This window comes from Polypterus senegalus, chromosome 2 (genome assembly GCF_016835505.1).
Source record: "Polypterus senegalus isolate Bchr_013 chromosome 2, ASM1683550v1, whole genome shotgun sequence".
Taxonomy (NCBI): domain Eukaryota; kingdom Metazoa; phylum Chordata; class Cladistia; order Polypteriformes; family Polypteridae; genus Polypterus; species Polypterus senegalus.
The window spans coordinates 117,067,789-117,088,077 of NC_053155.1; the positions used below are offsets into that span (position 1 = coordinate 117,067,789).

The following is a 20,289-nucleotide window of genomic DNA, read 5'->3' on the forward strand; positions in this document are numbered from 1 at the left end:
CATTCCTACATGACCAGTTTAGAGTCACAAATCAGTCTAAAACACAATTTACTTGATTGTAATTGGGGGAACAAAGAACCAGGAGAACAGTTCAAATATGCAATTGAAGAACATGCAAACTATACATAAATGGTGCCTAAACCAAGACACCAAACCTATGACTCAGCACCACCAAGAACTGTGCCCCCATGCTGGAGAGAAAAGCATGTATATGGTGTAACACTTCATGTTAAACTTACATTTTCTAAATAGTACTTTATGAGTACAGGGAGTCCTCGGGTTACAATGTTTCGAGTTTACAATACTCACTCCCATAAAAACTTTTAAAAAATTGAGACGTGAGAAGGAATAAAGGTAAGGATTTTTTTTAAACTCATTTTTTCTGTTACTACAGTACAGTATATTTATGTCCTTTTCCTTTTTCTGTGGCTTAATTGTGTTTTTATGTTCTAGATTATGATTTTGCAAATGTGTTCAGATAGGTAAGGGACTTAGGCTAGGGTGTGTTTCGACTTACACCAAAATTCGGGTTACATCACTGTTGTAGGAACGGAACTGTGTTGTAATCCGAGGACCCCCTGTGCTATGAATTTATCCTGAGAAGATTTGAAAGAACCAACAAAATAAATGTCAAATGGGAGTCAGGGTCAAGCATGTCCAACACATTTACTCATTTTGATAATTTAGAGCAGACGGTAGGTGGAAACCATGCAGACCAACTATGCAGAAAGCCATGGAGCCAGAGGAAGCAAACCCCAGCTGAGAATGACTAATTACCATAAATGGAAATTTGAATTAGGTTTTTCTGGAAAAAGGAAAGAACATATTTGTATATGGATTTATTGCATTTTAACTCATAGCAGTCAGAACAAATGAAAATAATCTCCATTAGCAGCAAATACTAAAGACTGTATTCATTCATCTATAGTATCAACCCCCACAAAAATCAGCTCTGTTAGGGAGTTTAACCATTGATATTGCAGAAACCATAGCTGGGAGACTTGTTAAAAAAGAACTCCATCTAACCTTGATATGGTTTGTCTTATAAAACATGTGCCTCAATGTATCAGTTACATTAGGTATAGTATTACATGTCCAAGGTTTCCCCAACTTTTCAATTTAGTATAAACCCACAGCCTTTCTTGAGTGGGTGTGTTGAGTTGTACCTTTACTGAGAGGTGGTGGACTACCAAGCTTTTTAAGCGTTTGTAGCCATCTAGTCTAAAAGCCCAGTCCTCTGCAACCTTGACAGTATAATAACCCACATTACAGAGAAGGAAATGCTGCCATGTGCATTCAATATTCTCAATTGTATTATACAATAGTTTATAATAGTGCATTATAGACAACAAAGACTGATAACATACTGCATATTAAAAGCATCCAGCATATTTAAAAATATAAAACACACTGCACACATGGCATATTCTTTAGTAACAACTTAAGGTAAGTCTCTATTTGAAAAAGGTTGCACAAAGTATAAATGGTTGGTAATTTTAAAATCTTCACAGTCACTATAAGCTTGCACTCCTCCGGCCTGATATACATTATAAGCTAATTTCTGCCACAGTCACAAAGGCCTCTACTCTCTAAGCCAACAAACACCTCAATGCAAGTAAATAATGGAAAGCCATGTGTATTTGCTGAATATGGAACACTTTCCCCCCATCAACAACATGTCAAATGCATTACTCAATTAGAGACAAATTTAAATAGGCTTTAACAAGGTATGCTGTGTCCCACATGAGTGCATTACTGTTACCAAATTGTGATGTGGGGGTGGTGAACATCTTTTTCACTCCATACGGAAAAAAATGCAACATTTCCAACTGCTCCTTAATGCTGTGGAAGTATTTTAAACCTGAAATGCATAATCATCAAATCCAGTTATTAGAAGGCAATGAAGCTTGAGTCGTGGAGGTAAGGTGGTGTGCACAACTGCTGCACTGCTATGAGAGTATGGACTTGATTGTAATTCTAGTTATTCTCAGCATCTGTACTGTACTTTCTGAGCTACTCCGAATTCCTTTTACATTCTAAAATGGACATGTTATGTTAACTAGCTCACCATGAAAGAATATGCCATACTAATGGCTTAATTCCCATTCCTGGCTGGCTTATGTCTCCCCTAGGCTATGTACAGTATAAACATACTATGACCACCACAAAGGAATATTTTGCTCTGAAAAATGCAGTTATATTGAGTTGTTACAACTGAGACTTCTGCGTTATGAACACTTTGGAAAAAATGTTTTTTTTTTTTGTTTTTGTTTTTTTTTTTGTCTGGTGCGCCCTAACTCACATGTACGAAAAAAAACCCACATATTACCATTCAACTAGTCTTGACATGTAGTTATGCAAGATGTTGAGCTTTTTAGGATTCCCCTCCTTTTTTGGCCCACTAGACCCCCCAAAAAAAACTAATTTTTAAGTTATTTTTGACTGTATTTTGCACAGGAAATGACACCCTTACAGTGTATTAAAGAGAAAACCTATAAGTGTCTTGAGCAGAAATGATTAGGACTTTAAGTTGTGCATACCATATCATAAGAACCCTGGTGTTCACCCCCTAATAGGACACAGGGGATCAAAGTTATTCCTTTTCACAAAACTTTGAAAAAATAGAGATACGCAATAAAGGCATTTGGAGTGTCATTTTATGCTATTTTATGGTTTCTGATCATGAACTTGATTGTATTTTTGATATTTGATTCTTTACTGCTCTAACCCTATAAGAGCCACTCCCAGAAGGTTAAAAATTAGAATGTGGGGATCATTTTAGACTATTTTAAGATCAATGATTATGAATAGGCTGTTACTGCATTTTTGATCCTATACTAGGGATCTACCCCACTATGCACCTCTATCAGAGGATAAAAAAAATTACAAATTTATATTACAATTGAAAAAATTTACACTGAAGCATACAATTTAATATCCCAAACATATGGCACCACTATTTGTGTTTATTAAGTTCTTCTACTTCACAAAGTAAACCATTACATTTCTTATGAACACTCCGAATTAGGATGGCCTACGCTAATTCAGACTTTTTGTTATTTGAAATGATCCAGTTGAGCAAATTATTATATAATCTGAGGCTATACAGCTGTTAAACGTAAATTAATGAGCATGATGTAATTATTAAAACATAAATACCTTAGGAAGGTCCTGTTATAGTTTACTCCATCTGAAGTAACTCTGGATATCAACTCCACTGGGGCCCATTATCAGAGACATGGTTTTAGCTTTTAAAATGGTACAAAAGTCTCACATATGAGGGCAGCATGACAGTATATCAAATTCTTACCAGTTTTAAAAAAATTGTGCAAGTTTGAGTTTGGTAATGTTAAACTTATTTGTTTGGTACTCGTATTTCAGAAATGCGTTAAGTGCCCTATGATGTTTTTCAGAATTATGGAACATTTTCCAGTACTAATACTGAATAACACTGTTTTGTTTAAAAGGACTTCGTAAAAAATTTTGCTAACGCTACAGATTAGAATATGCGAACAATTCGCATTTGTTTTGTTTTTGTAAATTTGTCATCTGTATCCACAGTTTTCCTTTTTTTCCACTCATTAGCTAGATAAAGACAAATGTTGCCAGAAGTTAATTTCTGACCAGTTGGTCTCTCAAATACACTAATCTGAGGTAAACGAGGTACGAAAACGGGTCAGAACATATACAGTCATTGGAAGCAAACGGTCAGTCAGTGCTACAAGGATGCTAATGAACAGGCAAGCGATCGGTACAAACTGGAAAGAGCAACTTTTCAAGTGTAACGCTGCATAGAATAGGCGTTTAAGAAGCGCTATTCTTAAGACTCATATGTGTCCTGGGTTTTTTTTTTTAAGTCCCTACTAATATTAGCCAAAGGGACTTACTGTTGTTCCAGCGACTGTGCCGCCCCACCGCACTCCCTGCCGGACTGAAGCCCGTCATCAAATGGGTCGGCTGCCCTCGGCTTGCCCTCTGCGTGCTCAGTGGTGCTTTCCTCCTCAGAAGGCTGACAAGCCGGACCTTGTGCATCTGCCGTGCTCCGTCCCGACTCACTCATAGCTCCCTTGGGCATCCCTTCCATGACTGCCGTGTTCAGCTTCTGTGTGGCATCCTGCCGGGCGCCGCTCTGGGGACCATCCGGGTCCGTCTTTGAAGATGAATGAAACAGGCTGCTGAGCTTCTTGAAAAACGTATCTAGAGGGGGCGGCTCAGCGGACTCTTTGGAAGAGGCGGCAGCACTGGGGGGAGGACTGCTGGCCGGACCTTGATCCGGGGAGCGAGCTTCATCCTTTGAAGGAGTTTCCTTTTTTTCCGTGCCTTGGAATACCTTGGAAGAAAGAAGAGAAAAAAAAAACAACGAAACAGCGTTATTCTTCAGGCGTATGTGAAGAGCGGACCTTTTCTCTTCAGTTGTTTTTTTTCCCTCATCACTGGCTTTATTAGGAACAACACGGCACTCACATGCAAATCAAGCTGGGAAGCTGAAAGCACTTTCACTCATCCCGCACCGCCAGCATCATCCCACATCCCAAAGAAAACTGATTATGTAGACGTTAACTCTTTCCTGTGGGAGTTGAAAAACAGACGCTACAACCCCCACCCGATCTCACACTACTTGGGTGGGGTGGAAAAACTATTATGGAATGGGAGACATAAATGAAACAGACAATGCAGGAGTTTACAGAACCAAGGCAGTTACTCTACTTACAATATAACTGTAAATTGCACCGTTTAGCTGGTAATCCAAAGTGGCACCCTGGTTGCAGCTTCTAACCCACAACACTCCAGTGACCTTGGGCTAAGTTCTACATGCAAGATGTGGCAGGTAGGCTGATTGGCAACTTTATATTGAAAGATTGCACATGGCCATTAGTCATTTTGTGTGTCTTAAAATTCACAATTGTTACATTACTGGTTCCAAAAAACACTACAGTAAAATGTATTGCATGTAATAAGAATTACATATGAGCACTTTGAAATCACTTCAGGTTTATTTTTTATCAGGTACAAGGAAACCCTGACATATGGTATTCCGTTTGTCTCATCTTGATGGTGTTTCCCCCTACTTTTTGAACCACTGGAGTTGAAAAACCAATAGCTGTCTTCAGAAAAAATTATCAGAAGGACTTGAAATTGTGCATGCCACATCAACAAACCCCAGGGGTTGGCCCTCTAATGAAATATGAGGGGTCAAGAAGTTACTCCTTTTCACAAAACTTCAAACAAATGAGGATAGGTAATATAGGCATGTGAAGTGCCATTTTATGCTATTTCAGGGTTGTTGATCACAAATACGATATTTCTGATATTTGTTACTGGTCGTCCTAGCCCTGTATAAGTCACTGCCAGAAGGATAAAAATGTCAAATGTTTATTACTATCGAGAATGTTTAGATTTTAAATTGAAGCACACGTTTAATATTTTAAAATGTTTGACACAACTGTTCTTATTTATTATGCACAACTATCTCATAAAGATAGATAAAGATAGAAGATCTTGACACAGCTAATGCTTAAAACTTGTGCCCTCTGTAAAACACAATCAGTGCTGGTGTTGTTCCTGAATTTTTTTTTTAACATATTTTCCTTTCATTCAAGTGCCCTTGGCTAGAGTTGCACTATATTCATCAAACAGCTGCTCGGCTGCACGGGTACATGCAATGCAAGCTGAGACCTGCTGCCTTCTGAACAGCAAAGTGAATTAAATATCCTGTGGGTGCCCTTTGTGAAAGTATGTCAACCTGTGCTGCTGTGACATTGAGTAATAAATAATAAATAAATAAATAAATAAAAAACGTTAAGTACTTGAAAGGTGAGTTGTTCAGTCTTTATTTAATAAGGATTAGGGTTTTGCCACATTGCAGACTTTCAGAAAAAAGAAAAATGTTGATTTTAGTGTATTATTTATGTTAAAGCCACACCATGAAGTAGCCACCATCATTTATGAGAAAAGCTTTGTAAGTTCTGATTCTAAATTCACTCTGAGTTTGCTTGTAAAGTAAAAAAATAAAAATAAAAAATTAACAGTTAAAAGCAAAACTACTCAAATGCACTTTTACCTTTTAGAATCCAGCAGGTTTATTTAAGGAAAAACAGATAGCATAATTGCGACCACTTACAAAACACAGCAAATGCCTTTAATAGACTTGGTCCACCTTTTTTGTTCTGTCTGGATAGCTTTATACAATCACATGAGAACATTTTAATTTAGCCATTAAGTACACTAAGAGGCCATTTTGTTTATTACATTTTATATATTTGTCAAGTAGTATGGTCTCATAGTTAATGCTTTGAGTGCACTTTAAGTGTCCACTCCAGACATTTTCCATGATGCTAAGCAGGTCACTTAACATGGAGTACTGTGTGCAATTCTGGTCACCATACTATAAGAATGACATAGCAGCTCTTGAGGCTGTGCAGACAAAAGCAACCAAGTGCATCTCAAGACTTAAGGACATGCTGTATTCTGAAAGACTCAGAAAATTAAACCTGTTTAGTATCAAGCAGAGGAGAGTACATTTGAAACTAACCCAGGTCTTAAATGCATTTGATAATGCAGACCCAGGAGAATTTTTTCGACAAAAAGGTGAATCATTACTCAAGGATACCAGTCGAAATTAAAGGGAAGCGCATTTAGGACTGAAGCCAAGAAGCACTTCTTTGTGCAAAGCACTGTGGGAATGTAGAACAAATTGCTAAGACACGTAGTTGAAGCAGAAACCTTGACAACCTTTAATAAGTATATGGATGAGATGTTGGGAAATCTTAGCTAATAGCTAAACAAACTAATTCCATGGACTGAATCATTTACTTTCACTTATCAAATTTCTTATGTTTGTATCAAATAATTAATTTGCACTGAGGTGTAAGGAAAGTAAAAAAAAAAAAAAAACTTTAAAAACAAAATATGTTTGATTAATTCAGCCTTGTAGCACAATGACATCTAACATTTGAGTCTTGAGACATGGTTCCCAAATATACTATTCACTCCCTGTTCACTAGGTGCAAAGCCAGATGCTCTGTGTTTTTCTTCAGGGTGCAGGGTGGTGTAGCAGCACTAGGCCCCTGTCCTTCTACCTCCTGTTGTCACTGGGCATGAGAACTAAATTTAAGAACACTAATATGGGGTAACTATTGGCAGTGGCCACCTTGCAATGCTCCTTTCTGACCCTAGCTATAGCCTTTCAAAGAGATGGTATTAGACAGGTCAAAGACTCTTTCAATACCAGCTGCCCAACTGATACAGTCATTTACCTACCTCAATTGACGGGATAAGAACACAGAATTTCATCCCTCTTTCCAAAAACTCAATTTATCTACTTCAGGGTTGCAGTAAAGAGAGCCTGTCATGGCAGTATCAGACAAAATGCTAGAACCTACCCTAAAAGGAGCCCCAGCCCATCAAAGGGTACATTCACAAACACATTCAAGGATTAAAACCCATAACTCTGATTCTATTAGGAAGCACCGCTAATCACTGTAACACCATTCTGGAAGCATAAGTGTATGAACATCCAAAACAGGCTAAGTTCTGCCACTTAATTCTTTAATCTTAGTATCACAATTAACCACTCCCTTTGAGCTCCAGCTTTGCGTTATAAGACTACCAATTACTAGAGGTGTTGGCTGGCCCCTTCACAATGAAAGGCTGCATCTAATAACTAAACTGCCTCAGTCACCACCAATCACTGGGGGTTTTGTCTTTCCCCTTTAGTTTTCCCTTTAATTCTGTTTTGAAATAAAATCTTAAACACTACCACTTTTCTTATTCTGTTTACAATTATAGTATAGTATACCAAAAATACATAAGATTGAAAGGCACATCACCGTCTAACATCATTATTTTTTTCTCTTTTTGGTTTCCATCTAGTTAAAACTATATAAATCACAAAATGTGTTGCATTTCAACCAGTATGTATTGTGGTTTTACTTTGTTTCAATACTAATTAGCAATATAATGATCTGCAGATATTTTTTTGGTGCATCTGAAATTAACCTTTAGATCACATTTAAATGTTCCCTGCAACTCATACATCTACATTTCTATTAAAATAAAATATGTTTAGTATAAAATCAAATGCAGTACATGCTTAAAGTCATTAAAATAAAGCTAGTGAGTAACACTGCATTTAACCAGTCTTTAGGAAAACGTAGAGATGTTTCAAGAACTGTAACCAAAAGGACGCAGTCAAGGGGATCATTATTGTTCGTCAGACATCTATTTACAAAGCTTGTTGGTTGGAAAAGTGCTGGCTAGGGGCCAGTCTCTTAGCAAGGCACAGTCTTACTTGACATTACTATATATGGATCTGTTATATTGATCTAACAGATATAAATCTCACATCACTTTCACACATCTAGAAATGAGCTGTATTATCCAATTGCTCAATCACAGCTGCTGTCATAATGCCATATAATAAACCATAGATGTCATTGTAGATATTGAATTACTACTAAATCTGAAAATTGGTCAGTACTAAGGAAAAAAAACAGAAAGATTTATTTAGCCTTGGAAAGTGGAGGTCCTACGTGAATACCTAATGTGTAATATCCAAGGCCTGTTTGGGTAAAGGATTCAAAGTAAAATCTCTTTGATTATTCATATCACTCTGTTCAAAATCCCGGTTTAACCTGTTACCTACTGCAGGGATCCTAACAATGAAAAACAGCCTCATTGCCTGTCTTTTAAATCAAGAAGTAGAAGAAAACACAAAATATAATACACTTTCCATGCTTTTTAACAGGGAAATTAATAATTTATCACTCAAGGACATAAATAACAATTTAAAACAAATAAGAATAAGATTTCAAATTTTTTTTAATGTCAGTTTATAGATTTACCCCCCTAATGTGGAAAAATACATTCTCTGCACGCTGTCTGTCTTTTTTATCTTCAAGACCTGAATTGCTAATATACACTCAAATGTGCCAAGATGAAAAGGTTTCTGCAACTCCACATTAGCAAAATCAAGGCACTCAACTCACAAAAATGGTCAAAAATGTCTTCTGGTTTCCTTCTCACTCAAAATATGTGCAATAAGGTTATTTGGTAATGCTGAATTAGTCTGGCTTAATGTACAATTGTTCCTCACAATTCAGTGGTGCCCCATCTTATTTACTTTGCTTCCAATGACAGGATCTGGTTTAATGCAAATCTTTAAAAAAAAAATAAGATCACTATATAAATGGATGGTTATCTTTTATTTCATAGTTTTAGAAAGCCATAGTCACCTATCAGTACAACAAATGATCGGTGTTATAAAAGCAATATCTGCTTTTACAACTAATTACAGTCAAACTTCATCCACACATTGATTTTTTTAAGCTGCAGTTTCCTTTGCAGGGTCATCTCAGCTGTATTAAATTGAAGGCAACTTTAAGATCTAAAGCTGTATTTCTTGGTGTGTGTCTCATAAAAGTGAAATCGAGAAATTAGCTTTACTGTAGGTTAAACAAAAGGGACTTCTATTTATTTTTTTCCACTCATTCGTAAAAGTTTTACTCTTCCCTCTATATTCAGCATATTTGTATTTCTTATATTATCATACACATAGCCTTTATAGGAAACAAATAACAAGTGTCCACTTATAAGCATTCTTTAGAACAGGTATATTAATATTCTTTATTCAATTGGGGAAACTCTTAGATTTTGTTAAACTTCTTTACCTGTAATAAGTATGTACAAACAGAATTGGTTGCTCTGTCTGTAGTAACCAGTCTTGAATAAGAAGCCATTTCATAATACCTCACCCATTCATTTTTTAAATTTATTGCAGCCCACTTTTCCATTACACAAGATCATGGCAGCACTGAGTGCAACTCAAAATCCAATCCTAGGAGAATATAATTTGAATGCACTCCCCTTTAATTGTTGGGATAGCAGAAAGAGTTCTAGCTTATTGCTTACTACTAAGAAATTCTTTTTATTATTCATTAGGCATCCTTGAGATTGTTAAGCAGTTGTAAATTAAACATCTTGAAAGAAAAATATATTATCTTCTCCAGTGAAGTGCTGGTGTCCCACCCAGGGTTGGTCCCTGACTTGCACCCTATGCAGTGGCTTCCTTCATTGTTGAACAGGATAAGATGGTTAGAAAATGGATGGGTGTTTAAGCTGATCCAAGTCTTAAAATATCTAGCCACAAACTGTATTTTGTGCAACAAGCCAATGCTTTAAATGGAAAGCCTAATGGTTTAAGTGCTATTAAGTAATTCTTTCCAGTTCTACAGGATTAGGATGCTTTTTCCTTTTGTAACACCAATAAGAACATATTTTGCTTAGTACTACAAGACAGTATTATTTCAGATACTGTTTATAAAAATAGTGTTACACAAATCTAAAGACTAGGTTTTTATAATAAGCACTTCTGCACAAAAGGCTTCTAAAAATGGATTTAAGCCATAACACACAAGACCATACCAGATCTGCTAGTGAGTGATTGGTACAGCTGAAGTATTGGTGTCAGTAAGGAATTTCTATGTGTATTTAACAGAGAAACAAATCACCACTTATCCATATGTCAGCTAAAGGTGTTAAGAAATCCTATTGCAAGATCTTGTCACATAGGCCAGAAGGCTTTGGACTTTTTGATAGCTGCTTTGCAGCTCTATATTGCAGTCTATTTTTTTTCTATGTATAAAGCATCATTCAATAAACATTTCAAAACTTAAGCCTCTCTAATTTTTTATTCATAAGGTAAGAGATTGAAAGAGTCAGTAAAAATGTAATTAAACACAATATACTGTACACTGTGGATGTCATGTTTCTAGTGCAAAGAAAGGTACAGTAATCATTATATCCTGCTGCACTGAGCCAGTGGTAATGAAGTCAGAATTTGATCATAATCCCAAATGGCTGTTAGGTCTATGATCTCAATAGCATGGAACACAGCCCAGCACTTGTTGGCTTCGGGGATTGTTTTTAAAGCTTTGAATGAAATGTACAGAGGTCGAAATCTTTCAGACTTTTACCGCCCAGGATTGTTAAAATGGCATATTCCTTTTATTTTTTATTTCAAGTTGTCCATGTTATAGAGGTAGCACCAACTCTTAAGTCTTACCAAAAATCAATAATGGAAGTGAAATTGCTTAGATGGGCTTCTTCATAACTTTTTATGAAATTTCTAAGATTTAAAACAGAACATTATGTAAATGTGTGTGCGTGTGTGTTTGGGGGGGTTCCTGTCCATTATCTCAAACAATTGTTTCCATTTCTTTAGTGCACTTACACATACAGCTGCTCCACTGATTGGTGTATGTTTAATCCAAAATTGGCCAATGTGCAAAGAGCATCACTCAAACTGCTTTTTATGAACAACAGTAGTAGTTAGAGTTATACTGTCACACATGCACACTACAGTGAAATTCTTACTTGTATGTTCTGTGACAAACAGGCAAGTTTGCACCCTGTAAATTTAATCAATTAATTAATTAATTAATTAAAAGGGCAGGCTCAGCTAAGGGATACACTTTGGACTCCCTGGAGAGAATTGAAACAAAACTAAGAGTAATTATGAACAATGCTGCACATGTTGTCTCTGATACACTACCACGGAGTACTTTCAGCCAATGAATCATGCAGCAGAAGTGTGTCAAGAAACACTACTGGGGGCTCCTTTACACCAACAGCAATATTCCTGCATAATGCCTCGCTGGGACTGGGACTGCCAAGTCAAAAGTGTTCTTTCCAATTTAATTTTCTTGCTTTATGGTAATTCTAGTGTGTGTTCACGCCAATGTGTGTGTGTATATATTTATTTTATTTACTTACCTATTTATGTATTAATTTATTTAAAAAGCTTCTATAAAAAAGCTACATTTTCCAAGGGGACAAATAAAGTTCTATTTATCTGAAACCTAGTTTAGTAGGAACCAAGATTCAATGAGACCTCTTGACTGGAGCTGAATATTCCACAAAACACAGTTCACTTTTTCTCATTTTAACTGAAGTAAGTTGCCAGTGGTCCACACATTAATGTCAGTGACACACACATATAGTGCATTTTTCTGTATCTAATATGGGTGCTGGAGTAATTTTAATTCTACACAGAACTGGAGTATAAGGCCACGTTAGTGAATCTAGAATCCCAGTGGCTACATGTAGAACAGAAGTGAACCAAGCACTGATCCTTGAGGTACATGATATGACGGACAATGCTAAAAAGCTGGATTCAACACCACCATACAATTCTGACTGCATTTTTCCAGAGGGGTAGGAGCACTTCCAAAAGAAACACTAAATATAATAGTTCCAAAGTACAAGAGTATAGTTTGTTGTAGGAAGTTTTGGGCTTTCACTTATGCTTCAAATGTTTGATATCTCGCCAGCTTTGATACTTCTTTGATATCTTGCCAGCACACCACAGTATGGAGTACAGTATTTGCCAATGTTTTAAAATTGAAAACTTTCCGGCAATCCCAAATGGCTCTCCTACTTTCAAAAACAAGTAAGAATATATAAACATAGTGTAATATTCAGGTGTATTTGGAGACCTGGTTAGCTGTTTCAAAGTTGGATCCTTTTTCAATTTTCCTGTCACTTCAAAGAGTTTTTTTATCACAATTTTGTTTTTTACATTGTTTTGCAACAAAGATTAATATTCAAAAATAACAGCGACAGTAGTATGTAATTACATGTATTAGTAGGGCACATAACATTTTTGTTAATATCATTTTACAATATCATGAGGCTGAATTTGCAATTATAGACAACAGATTCCAACCCAAGTCATGAAAAGATCCATGTGCTATTGCAAGTTGTTGAACGTGAAAGGTCTGTGCCTAATTGTAGCTTAAACTTCATAAACAAAGTTTTTCAAAGAAGTACCTGATGGAAATGTAAAATTTGTCTTAAGCTGAAATTGTTTGCTGCATCTGAACATGATGCGCAACAGATTATCATTGTGGTGCTTGCCTACACATCATAGTGTCAGAGAAATAGTGAATCATTATAATCTTTAGATATAGCAGCCGTGAGGTTTTTTCTGGTGGAAAAAAAATACAAAGTACACTTTAAGCCACTGTAACATAAAGTTTAACCAAGCCACATTTCATACTTTTCTGCCTAAGTTAAATGGCTTTCATTTTTTTACTTTTATGGACAGGAACACCATTCAATTCAAGAAGCAGGAAAAGTGACCTGCTGTGAATGAGACTCACAAAAGACGCTGCACAGCCACAAAGTCAAGGATAAGATGGGGCAGAGGCTGAAGTCAGGCTTTTAGCATATAATGAGAACTTCTCCTGCATTCTGGTATAGTAAGGAATGGCATTTACCATTTACAGTGATGAATAAACAAACAATATAAATTACTAGTGTATTGAATAGTACACATCTAACATCGTATTTTCCTTATATGGTAATATTCACTTATCCAACCCTACCTACATCTGAACTACCCCATCCTGTGTCCAGCAGCAAGATGTACTTGCTCCAGCATGCATGACTGCAGGTGCTTCACTATCATATGAGTAAAAGAAAAATAAATGAAAGTTGAAGTAACTGCTGTCAAGGTAAATTCAACACAGTAAACTAATTCACAGCTGACTCTAGAAAGAATGTTCCTCTGTTTTAAAACAGGTAAGATCTCAAATTCCCTAATGGTTTTATTTAGTGATTTTGAATTTTCACCAATGTGTCGTCAAGTTATCTCAACAAAAGCTCAAGTGTCCTGACAAAATTTCCCTAAAGAAAATAAAATTGGTCCATGGGGAGTGGAGTTGTTTCATGCAGACGGACACGCAAACAGACTTGGCTATTGCAGTAGGTGCCTTTTACATTCATATGCAAACTCACCTAAAAAAACACTGCTTAGCATTTCTCAGGTCAACCTCTTTTCAGAAAACATTTTGCAACATTACGAAAGGTAACAGCCAATCAACAAAGGAAACAAGGTATTTAAGTGGTACAACTTTCAAAGACTAAGGTAAATTTTAAAGGTGTGCAGATCATAAATGGAATGGCCTTTAATATACGTAAACCCTTTTTCACATATAAATCTTTTCCAGAAATTAAGCAAAAAACTGCACCACAATTTGAGACTACTTTTATTTCTTGAACATTTAATAATAAAGTGCAATTTTGATTTCCATGATAGCCATGAGATGTGCCTTAGATTTCTTTAAGATATTATTATGCAAAATGAATCGATAACATTAGCATATTTTTGTTCAAGAAGGCTTGAACCTTGTTTATCAAACAAAGGGGAAGCTGAAAATTCAGAGGAGGGCAGTTTTACATTGGTGGAAACTGAGCCATTTCAATTACCCAATGAAACTTTTCCTTCACTTTCAATCCAAATAAACAGTTAAGTAACATCTCCCTAATTAAAACATGACATGATAGCATCAAGCAGATCTCTATTTCATTAATTGATACTGGATTTTCCTATTATTAACTTCATCTCAAAAATATAATATAATATTGTTGTTCACTCTGAATAATCAGTTCCAAAGACCATCAGGACAATGTATTTATTTATGTTAATACAAAATGATATTACTAAACTTGAGTACCCATTTTTGCAATTAGGAACCTCAATTTCCCTGCAAAACAAAAATACAAACTCAAAATAAAAATAAAATGGCCAATGCAGCTTACTCCATACAGGGACACTGAAATGAAAGAAAACCATGAAGACTGCTGTTTTCATTCCTCCTTGTAACATTTCACTAACAGAACTGAATGAAATGGATTTCTGGTATGATGCGATTTACTGATTTGTGTGGTTATCTGACTGGCAAAAGGCACAAGTTAAGTAGGCAAAAGTGTGTTTTGCAAAATGTTAAGTCGCTGCAGCCATTTTTTCCTTCCACTCAATGCTTGTCCACACATGTAGTATATAAGAGAGCAGCAAACAAATTATGGAACTTTGCTTAGCAGGGACCCATTTTCCTAGGGCTGCAGAATAGCATGTTGCAGTGTCCTCATCATATGCAGTAATATGTTTTTTCTTTAGAATTTGTACTGCTAGAACTGTCATTCTAGGTAAAAAAAAAAAAATCAATCTACAAACAGCAATGCTATTCTTACCTGTTCCAAATGCTTCATCTTCTGATCCTTGCTCCAAACCCCCCCAACCCCACCACCATGGCAATTTTGGCAGAGTCAATGTAGACTCGCCTAGAAAGAGCACTGGAGATTTTCAGATTGATTTGATGTTCAGAAGACTTTGTAGAAAAATGAAATAAAACTACTAAACATTATAATATTTTTGCATATTGATTTTTTTGAAATATCAAATGGAATTGAAAATTTGATGTTGCCCAGTCATGATTTGAACCCACATTTACAAGTATCTACTGCACCATCACAATTTGAAATTATAAAATTATATAAATTGCTATAATTACAATTCTGACAACTGTCTTTTTGTATATAGCATTACTATATAGTGAAAATGTATTTGCTTGTAATTTACAAGCACTATACAAGGATTTATATATTTTTAATATCTGCATGCACACTTTTTAGTGGGGCCCTATAAAATTTACATGTTAATTCTGACATGATAATTTGAACCAGTGACTTTACAACACATTTTATTTACTGGTAAATGCATACCTAATCTGAAAGATTTACCCTGCATTTTGTGTTTCCAGCCTTTTTAAGGATGCCACACACCTGGATTGTTTCACAGATTAAAATATTATTTTCCAGCAAGACAAATATTATAGTTAAAGTGTTACATTGCATGAGATGGGGCTGCTACTTGAGCATACCAGGCACAATATCATTGTAACATGTCATATCCATTCTTGGCAACTTTCCGAAACGTCTTTCTTTCACTGAAGAAATTAGCCCAGCATTCTGTCCAACACTGAAACTAATACATAGACCTTTATTTGACCCAAGAGGATAATTTGGCTTTTTACAGAAGTTCATAAAAAATATATAAATATTATAACAAATAAATACAAGAATTACTAAAAAGAAAGAAATCTGTATCTTTATCCAAGTCAGAAACTGTCAAGAGTTACTCCAGAGCAGTTGAAACCTCTAGTCAAAAGTGCAACTTCTTCAACTTGAAATTCACTAATCATAGGCCTTTCATTTTCTCTTTCCATTTCTTATGCTGGCTTCATTTATATGTCCATGATTGCCTTCTTTCATTTTTAGGATTCAATCCTGTGATCATCCCTTGGTATAACCACTGACATTCCCGAAATGCCTTTTGACATTTATGTTTTGTTAGAACATCACCAAAAATACCTAAGATTTTAGTGACTGATTTTTCCTAATGTTTTTGTCATTAAAAACACATCCTTCTGATATTAGAGCCTGTGAATGTACCACCACCTACTACACCCAGGAGTACTGGAGTTTTTATATTACTGTAAAATAATAATTAGTTCAGCTTGTTAATTAAAGCTATTAAAGCTATTCCAAGCACATGCTTCAGTATTTTCATAAAATGTCAATCATGTTACCTTTGATAAATCCAGAAAAGGCCCTCTAGAAGCATTATCTTCTTTGATCTCCTTAACGGTACTCTGGATTTCATTTCCTTTGTTTTCTGAGCTAAAAGAATGAAAACACAAAAAGAAAAATGTGAGTCACTAACATAACTTTGCCAAAAATGTGCAGTTAAGAAATTATTATAGATATGATTCCTGCCATTTTTGGGCAGATCTGGTAAGTAAAATTTGTATATGATACATCAAATTATTAAAAAAAAAAAAAAGTATTCACATTTAGGGTAGTATGGTGGTGGTTATCACTACTGCCACACCGATTTAGCATCCTGGGTTCAAATGTTGTGCTCAGGTTTGATCTGTGTTGAGTTTACAGATTGGGTCTTAACAAGTTTTCTCGGAGAACTCTGCTTTTCCACCCAAATCTCCAAGTACACACAGGTTAGGTTAACTAGCCCAGATAGTGGTAGTTGTACCTTCCTGTAGACTATATCCTATCCATGCTTGTTTTCTCACATGGTGTCCAGTTCTATCAAAGTAGGGTCATTGACACTAAATCAAATTAAACAGGTTTGAGATGTATTCAATTTTCATATGAAATATTTTGATACATTACTCTTGATGAAAAAAATAAATCAGGATGGATTATGAAATTTGCCCATAGTAATTTCCTGTTACACAGATAGTCAAAAACAAATATGCCAATACATGAAATGCCATAGGTAGGACATATCCTTATAAAGATCTGATATTCAGTAGTGATAGAGTATTTTGTGATTGTATCTAGGTACTTAAAATTTCCCCTTACAGGCCCAAAGATGTGCATGTTAGGCTAACTGGAGATTCCAAATTGGCCCCATTTGAGTGTATACTTTATCTGTGTGTATATATACTGTATATGTGTGCAAGAGTTGTAAAAGAGGGTCCTGTATTGGTGTAATGGAATCTCATCTATTGCTTTTTCCTGTTGTAAACCCAAAGCTACCCAATCTGGTCCACCAAGACCCATCATTGCTATGCTATGCTACATATACATTATATATACACATACATTATATATTTGCCACAAGTATACAGGAACATTGCAATGCAGTAAGAAGTAAGGATCCACGGTTACTGATTTAAATGGACACACAGTTAAATGGAACTCAGTGCAAGTAAAATACAAGGCTAATACTAAAAGTGTCAGAGAACTGGCTGAAACATGGCTATCTAATGAAAATGCCATTAACAGACATTTGGATGTGAACCCAGCATATGCAGGCTTGAAAAGAAGAACATGCAAATAATAAATAAGACTTTACGACCAACACAGTCTGAACCCCACCTCATCAATTACCCCCTCCCCAAATCTACCTACCCTACTCTCCTTACTTGCTATAATACATTTAAGATCCTTCTATACTTCTTGTACACCTGTCCTTGCAGTAGGAGGATTTTTTTTCCAAATAGAAAAAGCAGAATATTGCTTTACAAAGATGTCTGTACAGTACATTTGTATAAATGCTCCCATCAAATTAAAAAGTGTCCTACCTTTGAGAAGAAAATGCAAGTTTAGGAGTAAGGTTTTAACAAGTGTGCTGTTCAGTCATTTGCACACAAAAAAGCTCTCATGGAGTTTACCAGATTACCTCAGATGTCCTCTGTGAATAACATCTGCCATTCTTTTCATGGTCATGATAATAAGTGTAAGTGAAATTAACAAATACATCACAAATTGAATTAAACTGCCCAGCAAACTCGGAATCCACGTTAGCCAGCAGCTGGACTTTTGCCAGTTAAAAGGAACATAGCCAGAACGTAGTGCACATTACTTTCATCTGAGAATATTTGGTCGTACTGGTCTGTAATTTGTGACTGACACAACATTGCGATTTTGAAGATAACTCGAAGCAAATTTCTGCAGTTATGTATCCATTGAATTTAAATCAAACAGAACCTTGCTTTCAACGCAAATATGTCAAATGTCTAGGGTGTCTTGTTCCTAGCAAAACCGCCAGAATGTGAAATCACTGCTCTTAACTAAAGTTTCACGCCGTATTATAAAAGTAACCTGTTTCATGTAGCGCCTTTCAAAGATCGCATCAACACAAGTCGACTTACTGAGCGTTCAGTGTTTGCAGTCTGCGAGAAACACATTTGGACAGAAATCAGAAACACTTTCAAGTCTTTTAGCTCAAGAAGTCTTTGAACTAGACCAAGCTAGATACTGAAATCTATGGTCCACTAATCACGACATGTAAGTACTGAGGTCTAGAAAACATTAAGTGTAAATAACATCTCAATTTTAGGAAAACAATTTTAAGATCAAATAAAAATGTTTCCTTGAAGGTTTACTTGTGTCCGATACTTAGGAGACAATCAGTGTTAACGAGATCCCGTATGGATCTGCTTTACAGCTGGCAACCCCGGACGTTCCTTTAAGCTAATGTTGATACCGCGAGTTAATTTGAAATGCCAAAATGACAGAAATAGAAATGCAAATCGAGCACGTTGTTATTATCTCTATGTGCGCCCTGCGATGGCGCCTCACTTTTCTTTTAAGTCACAGTTAGAAGTGAAAGAGGGCTATAAGATTAGCAAATTTTCACGGTGTCCTTTTCACTACGTTCCTAAGCTGCCCCTCATACAATTAGACCGAAGCGCGGATTCAGATGTCATACGCTCTTGTGCTTACCTGTCGGCTCTCTCTTCTGGTTCAGATGACGGCTTCACCTCATCTTGAGATTTAGTTCTGGAAAATAACCTCGAAAAACTTTTAGTCAGCTCCTCCTGCCAAGAACTTTGCCTTTTCAAAGTTGCCATGATTTACCAACAGCGTCTTGTAAGAAATTCACTTTAGTAGCAGGCCGACGTGTCTGATAATATTCTCAGGCGCTCCTTTTCAGCGCATATTGCCCTGACAGCTGATAGTTTATTATGAACAAAAAAGGTGTCAGGCATCCATCGGCATGGCTTCCCTTTATTCCTCTTTTTCCTTTTACTTTAAAGTCTGATAAAGGAAGAAGGAGGAGTTTACTGCTTCGTATGTCCGCGGCTGCGTTCCTCTTTTTGAACAAGTTTTGACTAGACAGCACTTTTACGGTCGAGGCGTCCTGAGCCTTTGAGCCGATTGAGGAAACGTCAGAAGTGTGCATGTAAGAAAACACACGTTTGTGATGAAATCCGATCGCTTTCAGGCAATCTGAAATTCCACAGTTTCTTGGAAGAGAGCTTCATGTCAAAAGGTGCTGCCCATCGGAGAAGTCAAGAGTGCTGAGCGAGCGCACCACGTGCAACAGACTGCTCACACTTGTTTTAATAGAAGAATCCGCGTGTTTCGAAAGGAAACTTTTAGAACGAAAAAAAGCGTGGTGGAAAAACAGATTTTTTGTGCGCAACTCCGGGCCTCGGCGAAGGTGGGGGCGCAGGGGCTCGTCCTTCTGTGGGATCGGCTTACAAGCGCGTTGTAGGAACTTTAGGAAATCCGCCGGCAACTAATGCGAACCAATAATGGGATAGCCTCTTATTATTTAATTATTTATTTAATTTTTTTTTATCAAACGGGACTATCCTTTTACTTGTTTCTACAATACGAGGAAACGCGTGCGTTTTTTCATTGTGATGTGTATCGGCACTGTGATTAGTTAATGGGGTTTCTGATTTAAATTTCCAACTGAAGTATTTTACTAGTTCGATCTTATTGTAATCAATTGATAGCATTTCAGATAGTACCGTACGCAAATCTGTAATTTATATCCTAAATGGCATTTTTTGTTTTTGCCCGTTAAAGATGTCAGTTTTTCACTCGGTTGCTGAATTGTGTTTTTTTTTTCTTTGGCTATTGTGTGAAGTCTTTTAAACGGCATTTTTAAATTTATTCTATTCCGAAATA

General features: G+C 36.2%; 1 protein-coding gene across 1 annotated transcript in view; it reads right to left on the reverse strand.

The window, feature by feature from the left end:
* Positions 1-19,786, reverse strand: part of LOC120523269 (very large A-kinase anchor protein) — a 148,186-nt gene extending 128,400 nt beyond the window's left edge. Inside the window, exons 1-3 of the mRNA XM_039744445.1 lie at positions 19,093-19,786; positions 16,431-16,521; positions 3,888-4,330 (exon numbers count right to left, since the gene is read on the reverse strand). Coding sequence (XP_039600379.1) covers positions 3,888-4,330; positions 16,431-16,521; positions 19,093-19,220 — 662 coding nt within the window. The 5' untranslated portion in view covers positions 19,221-19,786. The remainder of the gene's footprint in view (positions 1-3,887; positions 4,331-16,430; positions 16,522-19,092) is intronic.
* Positions 19,787-20,289: the final 503 nt, after the last annotated feature.